The 10,205-nt window shown below is 32.4% G+C and overlaps 1 protein-coding gene across 2 annotated transcripts in view; it reads right to left on the bottom strand.

Moving 5' to 3' along the window:
- Positions 1-846: 846 nt before the first annotated feature.
- LOC127841294 (sorting nexin-17-like) overlaps positions 847-10,205 on the bottom strand; it is a 32,320-nt gene continuing 22,961 nt past the window's right edge. Inside the window, exons 9-16 of one of the 2 annotated variants that reach the window (XM_052370016.1) lie at positions 9,816-9,908; positions 9,394-9,534; positions 8,220-8,282; positions 7,148-7,252; positions 6,507-6,584; positions 5,466-5,552; positions 4,590-4,658; positions 847-3,759 (exon numbers count right to left, since the gene is read on the bottom strand). In XM_052370016.1, the coding sequence (XP_052225976.1) occupies positions 3,676-3,759; positions 4,590-4,658; positions 5,466-5,552; positions 6,507-6,584; positions 7,148-7,252; positions 8,220-8,282; positions 9,394-9,534; positions 9,816-9,908 (720 nt within the window). In that variant the 3' untranslated portion in view covers positions 847-3,675. The remainder of the gene's footprint in view (positions 3,760-4,589; positions 4,659-5,465; positions 5,553-6,506; positions 6,585-7,147; positions 7,253-8,219; positions 8,283-9,393; positions 9,535-9,815; positions 9,909-10,205) is intronic. The other variant, XM_052370017.1, reaches the window with a different exon arrangement.

Here is a 10,205-nt window from a genome sequence, read left to right as displayed (position 1 = left end):
AAGAAAACGATGCAATTACGAGTTTGTTAGTTTTGTTTTATTCTAGGTTATCCGTATTCCATCCTAGATTATCGGCACTAATTATTTTACAACAAAGTATAATTATAAAATAACAGTAAGAGACAGGACAGGCGGCAACGAGTAAATATGGAATTCAACACAAAATATGCTATTCTATATACAGTCTTATCAAAAATTTTCAAAACATTACTACACCAACTCTGAATATTCAATATGCCTACAAGTTAAACATCAGCCATTAATTATATGAACACAACTATTCGAAATTATTATAAATTACGTTGTTGAAAGCTGTATCTGAATAATGTATGTAAAATGCAACCGTAGTTGTGTTTATGTAAACGACAATAATATGGCACATGCTCATCTGAGTCAACAGTTACATATTCAAAGTTCAAAATTTGTCACAAAATATAACAGAATGATACAAATATTACAACGTTAAAATATTTCGTGAATTTTATAACTAGATACTAAATAGTCATATACAATTCAGCTCTGTTTAGGTATAAACAATATGAACACATGTTTTTTTCACAAAAGGGATACTCTGGAGTAGACTTATGTTCGTTTCACCTTGCAAGATTTAAAACATCAGGTACATACATGTGTAGATATCATTTACATTATTATAAGTAGTAGTAGTAGTAGAAGTATATAACTGTTTAATTCATTAATGACTTTTTGTGAATGAATTTATTTATTTAATAATAACAATAAAAACAATCTTAAAAATAATAGTATTTTTTCTTCTTTTTCCTATAGATTATTTTTTAATTATTATTATCATTTTATGGTAGGTTTAGTTTTCTGAAACAAACCCCTTTTGTATACAATAAGTAAAATGCATTGATTTGAAAAATATAAGGAAAACATATTATTTTGATACAGACAAGGTGAATCATAGTTATCATTTCAATACATCCATTCAAAGCCAATTCATCTTTAAATCAATCCAAATAGTCCAATAATAGTTATGTTGTTTTAGCCTTCGTTGAAAAATAAACATTTGTTATCGCTAACATCAAACTCTCTACACATCGCAAGTACATATGCAATTAAAAACATCCAAGCAAAATGCAATATATTGGATTGTAATTAATTCAGGTGGGAAAATTGTGTTTTTTATATAAAAATAAATAAATACAGCGATTTTACCTGAGATATAATTAGATTACAATAGTAAGTTTCAAATATTAAAAACTGGCATTCTGGACAACAAATCCGATAAAAAAACATGATTCCATTACAAAAATAAGCAAGATTTTCTAAGTTCTTATGACATCATATTTATGACGTAAAATACGTTAAATATAAGGAAGTTCAATCGTCCATTATGGCGTATTTTTCAATCAAAAGCATTCAATTTAAGATTTCAGTGACAAATTGTATTTCATTTCATTGATAAATAAAAATTACATAGTTCTAACCATTACAAATATGCAAATATAATATTTAATTAAATTACAATCTTACGGTGAAATCAACAAAGTCTGTATTGTTTTCAGGTTTGTTCCTTTCAGTACAAAAAATAGGGAACAAATATGATGACTGCAAACTGTTTTGAAAAAAAATGAGTTTTGAATATGTCATCTGAAATGACGCGTTTTCGTTAAAATAACAAAATAATATATACCCATATGTAAACAAGAACAATGACAACGATTTAACAAAGCAATTACTTAACAAACATTATGTTGGCATGTCATCGACATATTTATGTTAGACAATATTGATAATACTGTGTATACTATGAACAGAACAATACGCCCTATGAGAGGTTCGTAAATCTCTCTGTTATTGTTTTGATTGTGTACAAACATCTTCATTTGATAAAAATTGGTCACACAAATAGTCCGAACAACAGTTAATGGACTTGTTCACATTTAAAATAACTTTAATAAAAAAAATGAATGTAAGCACTATATATAAACAATTAAAATAGCACTCCTAAGAAAGAAAAATGTTTAAAATATCGGCATGTTTATAAAAACTTATCATTTTTAATCTTTTCAGTTATAAACCAAGTGTAAGGATTTTCATTCATAATACTACTCACACAAAAGTGTATTACTAAAATGGCGTTTTAAATATGCTGCCAATTTAGAAAGCCTGAGTGCTGTAAAGGTAGTATATTAGCTTTTACTCCTATTGGTACCGGGCTTAAATCGCAGTGAAGACAAACTATATTCCAAATAATACAGTTTTCTAATGAAAAGTTGAATGACATTGTTGGCAAATGTAAACAACTCTGATAAAGTTTGTTAATTAACAGCTACAATATCAGCATTTCAATGTAACAATATAGATCAATAATTGACAATTACATTTCGTTCTTACAACAACTTCTGGTGGATATATTCAGCAGCAAATCACATGTTTCATTTCCGTAAAGAAAAACACATTAAAAATCTCTACAATTAAACCCCACCTGCCCTTCTCTTAGAAAAGAGCGAGTTCATCTATTTTAGAAGAAAACAAATCAGAACACGTTGTTTAATACAACAAAACATTTCTACTTCTTTTCCATGAAAAGTCAGTTTCATATTTGTTTGTGGCAAAGAACAATCCACTTCATTTGGAATCAACCCAGCTTAACTGTATCCAAATCACTTTGTATCACAATCAAATGAAAGTAGTCCATGGCAAGAGAACACACACAACCTTGAAAAATGTCTTTTGTGTATTAAACACTACGAACTCTTTGTCATAAATAAAAATATTCAAATATTGTACCGAAAACTGCCATTCAATGATTGGTACACAAATTCAAATGTTAAATGTGAACACATTGTAAAGACGACTGTGAATGGCTTATTCTATATTATTTCATAACACAACTCATTTTTATACGTTAATAATTCATAATGCTTACTTTAAGTCATGTCGTTAGTTGTTTAATTTAACCATTGCCATAATAACAAACATTTCATCATTGCAACCCTCAATATGAAACCAATCAATACAAACCAATATCTTAAAACAGGGAAATGAACACAAACTATCTATTAAATCAATGGTTTTGATCATCAGTGCATATTTAAATGTCCTTTTAAACATTCATAGAAAACACCAAAAATATGTTAGAATTTCAATTGTTGAATGTAACTCTAAAGTAACCCTATACAACTGACATATCTTCAACAATTGTAAATAAAAGCGTTCAATTCAAATCTTATGTAGCATATTCGATAGTATTTTAAGAATGGAGGTGCAATTCAAATATTAAGTTGCAGTGCAATTATTAAATTGCAATTGGCATATTAAGTTGTTATTTAGATATTAAGTTGCAATTAAAAAATTAAATTGCAATTCAAATAATATTAAGTTGCAATTCAAACAGTAAGTTTCAAAGTTAAGTTGAAATTCAGATATTAAGTTGGAATCAACAGTACGTTTCAGAGTTAAGTTGCAATTCAACTTAAAAGTTGCGATTCAACTCTTAAGTTGCAATTCAACTATTAAGTTGCAATTCACATATTAAGTTGCAATTCAAATATTAAGTTGCAATTTAAGTACTTATTAGCATTTCAAACATTATGCAGCATATCGAAGACTATGCAGCATTTCAAATATAAAGTAGCATTTCAAACATTAAGTAGTATTTCTCGTCATCATATGAACCACTAAGCACACTGAATTCCGACCTTTCATCTAAAGGTCATCATCGCCGATGGCAGCGTCAAAGGCACTGTTGCCAACAGCGTCATTCCCTTTGCCTTTGAGTGACTTCAAGTCCTGAAATGTAACATTAGCTTTTGTTGAAATAGCAGCCATAAAAGGATTCAATGCTTTGTGCTATATTTGAACTCTTTCTCTGTGAACTAATGTGTATTTATCTAAGGTTGATTTGGTTAATATCATATAACTATGACATCTATGGCGTACTTTAATTTATTTCAATACAGTTTATAGAATTTATGACATCAAAAGCTAATGAAAACCAGAGAACTGTCACTAACATGAATACAGGTAATTACCCTGCATCGACTTGAAAGCATGGAATCATTTGAGATTGAAAAGTCATGCTTGACATAATGATTCTGACATATTTATTATGTTTCGAATTAATCGGCTGAAATATGTGCTAGTAATTCGCTTTGGAACTTCTCACATATTATGCGAACACATTGACCAACTAACCAACAGAACAACAGACAGAGTGACTCCAATATACTCATTCTTTGCGGAGATATAAACAAATGATAAAACATTATGCATTTGCAGTAAATTATATGAGACAATATAAGAAAAAGAAACTATAGCTTTTTTATACCTTTCCCCCATAAGAAGGAAAGTGAAAATGGCTTTTGCAACCAGCCTAAAACCAGAACAGCCTGAGAGTAACTCGCTGTCTGTTCAGTTTTAATGCTGTTTGCTGCTCATCAAGAACTAAGGGTTGGAAATAAGGCCTTTAATCTTTAGTAAGAAAGGTTTTTAATTAAATGTTACTTTCTAAGAGACTACAAATGCCTCAAAATACATATCTACGTGGTAAAGGTTAAAGGAACCAAACTTACGTATAAAAAATGCACTAAAAAGTTCCCATAAAGAACCAACACACTTACCGAAAACTTCAAAGGGTTTGGAACAGGTTTGTGGGAAAGCAGTACTTTGGAAGACGTATTTTCCTCTGCCTACAATGTGGGATAGCATGTGGGAATGTGTGGGAAGGTACATGAAAAGTGGTGGTGGTGCTTGTTATAGGGGTTACATAGCATGATCAAGAATAAAAGAGAGTATTTGTTACTCTGTAAGAAGACTTATGATGTAAAGAGTATATGCCCTCTGTGGTTTCATACCATATTTCAGGAAAGTGCAAGTATGATGTTACTCAGAGTGTATATTTCAAACATCATTTGTAACTAACAGTGTGACAAATGTATACATATACACTTGAAGTTCTGTCTTAAATTTTATATATTGATACTTGTGCACATGTCACTCAGTAATACATGGTTGCAGTTGAATAGCTCTTATATTAAAATTCTGTTTGAAATTATTAAGAGCTCTTGTTGCCTAAAATCCTTTAAGACACAGATATAGTTTTATATGTTGATGTTATTTTATTCAAATAGCGCCGAAATAGCAAAAAGTCTACAAAGGTACAGACAACAGACAACTATTGGCTTTAAAATATATGTTTCAATGATATTAATGTTGACAAATTGATTTGTTTTAGTCTATTCTGGAATAAAACGAAGAAAAGACAAAATAAAAGAACATTATGTCAATAACACGTGCGATATGCGCGGATTTGCTTCCATATTCACAATGTAAGTGTGGATGATGCATATCGACAAAAAAGTGTACAGAGATTGAAAATGTCACACTTGAATGTGAAGTATGGTCGCTTTTCACAAATTCTACAAGGAAATGCCATAATGGAAATGCATAATGGCTGAAGGGCAAAACACGTATTGGAGAAGTCTTCTGTATTTTACCTCTGAACTGGGTTGCTGTGTCAAGGTGGATGCAATGCTGTTCTCTCTATTGAAACTTCTTTTGCCTTTCTTAGACCGATCGGATGGCTGAAACAAACACATAAAACTAGACCGATCTGAAGGCTGTAACAAACAAATAAAACTAGACTGATCCGAAGACTGTTACAAACACATACAACACTGCTTACTTTGACAACAGTGATCAATATGCGGATTGCTTATACATATGGCTGCTTGGTTGAAACATTTAAGACATAAACAGACAATCCATTTGACCTCATTAGAAACATCAAACAATATAACGTTTATTTATCATCTTGGTAAAAGACAGAAATTGAGAGTATAGTGATAATGAAACTTCAAAAAACAAGATCAGGAGAGATCAAAATGTATCAACATCAGCTCTTTTTTTGTTAAAACAAGCACAAATTGCCTATACAATACAAAATAATGCATAAAGCAAAGACGAACACACAAAATTGATCAAAACTATACTCACTGCATTGAAATGATAAATGTAAAATAATTTTGGTGGTTCAAAACAATTCCTTAAACAATACCTGTTTATTAATATAAATTCATCAAAGGCACAGTTGTAAAGTTGATATTCCACAATTTATAAGTGTTCCGTTTTAAAAGGAAAGGCTTTTAGACATAACACAATAGACTTTATGCACAACAAGAATTATAAAAAGCAATAAAAACAATTGTGTTTTGCAATAAAAACAACACTACATACATATAGTGTTTATCGATTCTACATAGTTTTATGAAAAGAAATATATTTTACGCAAATATTCTTTTAAGTTTTTTCATCTTGTAATATATCTAAACATATTTTGTTGGCTTTTTGCTACAAATCATTATACAAAAATTAATTATCTTTGTGGTTTGCAATAAAAGCCACACCAAACAAATAGTGTTCATAGATTTTATATAGTATTTTAATTATCTTATATGCCTGAGTATGATACACGATTTTTCTTCACAAAAGGGTATTCAATACTTTGGTTTCAACAAAAATGTAATGGTGAAAGATACCTTTTTCATCTTCTTGCCTTGTTTCTTCATTATCAATTCTTCAACCATTCCTTGCAAGCACATCGACATTAGTATTGCCTAAAAGTCATTTTGAAATCAGCCTTAAATACCGCATTGTATTATTATGTTGAAAAAATAATGAGGAACTTAAAATATGAAAATATATATAAATATAATTTTATCATACACTATAGTTTTGAGGGCAGATTCCTTCGTCAAAAGTTGATTTAAGATGTTTGTATTAAAACATAATATTTAATTGTGTTTATTTACAACTCTTTTGTTCTAAATAACTAAAATTAAGAAACTACATGTGGATTATATACCAAATTTGGTAATTTTTTTATTGGCTTAGATAAACAGGAATTTTATCATATGATTTCTTGATATCATTTGGTTCAAATCAAGGAAGATAAATATATGAGCAGCTCTCTGGAAAAACGGACAAAACATTCCCCTTTTATGCTTGTTTTTTTTGTCTATTGTAAGTTTCTTCTCAGCAAATCAGTTTCAGCAAAAAGTGTTGTCCTTGATTAGACTGTGAAGACTGCACAGGCTAATGTGGGGCAACACTTAACTTTACATGCATATAGACCGGATTTCCTAGAGCAGCACTCACATTCATTTGCAGTCATGCTTACCTGATCAGACTGGATTGTGATCCACTGCAGACTGTCCCTAGCCATGAGATACTCAAAGGACAGTTCAAGCTGAGTTGAGTCCGTCTGCCGAACACCTTCTGGCACCTACACACAAGGTCACACAATATGCCAATCCGAGTTTAAACTCCCCCCAACCCCAAGCTATCGTTATAGAATAAATTTGAGCAGTGCTCTGTGAAAACTTGGCTGATCAAATGTGTGTAAAGTCTTGTCCCAGATTATCTTTGGCAGCACGCACAGGTTAATCAGGGACGACACTTTTCGCTTTCATTGAATTTTTTGTTTGAATGTAGTCTCTTCCAAACAAAGCTCCAGTCTAGGCGAAAAGTGTCGTCCCTGATTAGCCTGAATGAACAGCACAAACATTTAGGCACATGCATTAAGTCCCATTTTCCCAGAGCGTGGCTTATTAACTATCATTCATATCACAACCATTTATTGCTGCTATTCTGGAAATCACAAACAAAGTGCACAACTTGTTTATGAATATAGTTGTATAGACAGATGGTGAAACTAATATATGCCAAAATATTGCTGTGACCAAGTGGATATGGGGCCCGCCCTTTGACGGGGAGGTGAACGATTCAATGGCCCTATGGGGAGTGTTCTCTAGATCTCCCCAAAAGACATGAAGCACTGGTTGTACCCAGCAAACCGACTTGTGAGCAATTCAATAAACCTTAGTTTGGCTTTCGATGCAATTGAGCTTAAATGAATAGGTTTAAACTTATTATTTGCCCTCATTTGCGAGTGTTATAACTAAAATCAAATGCATGAGGGTTAAGTATAAATAAATACTTATCACACACAAACTATCTATTAACCCTTACAGTGCGGGAACCGAGTTGTGAAGGCCTTTGCAAACAGTTTGGATCCAGATGAGACGCCACAGAACGTGGCGTCTCATCTGGATCCAAACTGTTTGCTATTCTGATAGTATTCTTTGAAAAAAAATCGAAGAAAATGCTAATTTTAGAAATTTAGAAGACGACATTTTAGCAGACGACAAATTTCCCAGCATGCAAAGTGTTAAGATCTCAAGTCTACCTACAGTGGTAGTTATCCTCCAACATCGTATTCGGGTTATCTTAAATGATCCCTCTTTGACTGAGTCCTGCAAAACAAAACACACAATTACAAACAATCAAACAAAATAATGTCTACACGAAAAGTTCTTTATCTGAAACATTTGGAAACTCATGTTCATGCAATTGGAATTTTGTGTGTTCTCTTAAAAATACTACATTTATTTTTGTTGACATGCAATTTTTGTGGATGCATACAATTTGGCATTTTTGTTAAATCTTAAATATACGGATTATTATATAATATCTGATATTACATGTTGTACTTTAACGTTTGATTAAATCCATTAAATTTGTGTCTGCTGAGTAATTTTGGTTTCCCAGTAACACTAGAACTTTGTCACAAATGCAACCTATACAACCACACCGATTTAAGAATGAATAACTTAACTAGAGGGTAAACACGGTTTTACTATAGCCATATAATGAAAAAAAAGCCCCACCACCTGGTGGCCATGTTTTTCAACCAACCTGCACCATTTTAAAACTTGTCCAAGATATCATTGGCACATATCTTCTGACCAAATTTCATGAAGATCAAACAATCAATGTTGCCTTTAGAGTGTTCACAAGGCAAATGTTGATGCTGAACGCGGCAAAAAAGACGATCATAAAAGCTCACCATGAGGTGAGCTTAAAATGGGAGGATAAATGGATATGAAAAACATTTCTTGCATGTTTTCTGTGCGTGTGATGGCAGTTTTGAAGTTTCAATATAATCAACCGAGTCATAAGATATAAGTTTGATCCACAAACCTTTTTTGCTGACTTACAGAATGACCGATTGAACGACAGACCAAACAAGTGACTCCAATCTTCCCCCTTTGTATTGGTGTATAAACAAGAGATGTGTTTGTCAGAAACACAATGCCCCCTACTGCGCTGCTTTAAAGTCATATTTGACCTATTACCTTGAAGGATGACCTTGACCTTTCACCACTCAAAATGTGCAGCTCCATGAGATACACATGCATGCTGAATATCAAGTTGCTATCTTCAACATTGCAAAAGGTATGGGCCATGATAAAGTTTGCTGACGAACGGACAGACTGACAGACTGATGGACAGTTCAAAAACTAAATGTCGCCCTTCGGGGGCATAAAAATTGAGGCAATATCTGATAAACTCAAGTTAACTTACTGGAGCCAGCTTCACTCTAAAACTGAGCTCCTTGTTGCCAGCAGCGATGAGCACATGGGACTGATCATGCGGGTAGTCTGCCACACACGGGTGAAACTGCATGTACCCATAGTGCTTCAGTGTACGCGCTAGACGCAGGAACTGAAAACGTAAAACAAGATGGCGGCTTTGTTGTTGTTTCATTGTTGAGCCTTGTTCTGGGAAAACTGGGCCTAATGCATGTATGTGTTAAGTGTCATCCCATAATTGCCTATTATGGAGTCAGAGCTAATCAGGGATGACGCTTACTGCCTACACTATATTTTCGCTATGAAGAAACTTCCTTTAAACAAAAAATACCATAAAAGCCGAAAGTGTCGTCCCTGATTATCCTGTGCACACTGCAGCTTCATGAGTTATATAGTAATTGAACAATCACATACCTCTCGTTTTGATCCTTTTTGCTGTAATGATTTTAGATGTTCTTGCTGCTCTTTTGTTGTTATCACCCATCGCCTTTCAATATCATTCACAGCCTGGAAAAAGTAGCACTCTGAATCACTTGTCATTCCATGGACTATAACCCATGAAAATTTTGATGCTTTCCAGTGGTTTAAAGAGAAATACCAGTGAATTAAAACTGATAAATCACTGTTTTTTAGACAGTGAAAATTAACAGTGAAACATATCAATAATGTTCACTGTTATACTGTGAAATAACGTCATTTTATGTCGTTATTTGTAAGCCTAAAATAAAAAGAAAATTGATTTTTTGTTCACTCGTGATCATAGAAACAATGTTTTTTCAACGATCACTCATACATTAATATCAT

The sequence above is a fragment of the Dreissena polymorpha genome, chromosome 8 (genome assembly GCF_020536995.1).
Source record: "Dreissena polymorpha isolate Duluth1 chromosome 8, UMN_Dpol_1.0, whole genome shotgun sequence".
Classification (NCBI taxonomy): Eukaryota; Metazoa; Mollusca; class Bivalvia; order Myida; family Dreissenidae; genus Dreissena; species Dreissena polymorpha.
This window is presented reverse-complemented; position numbering and strand designations above follow the sequence as displayed.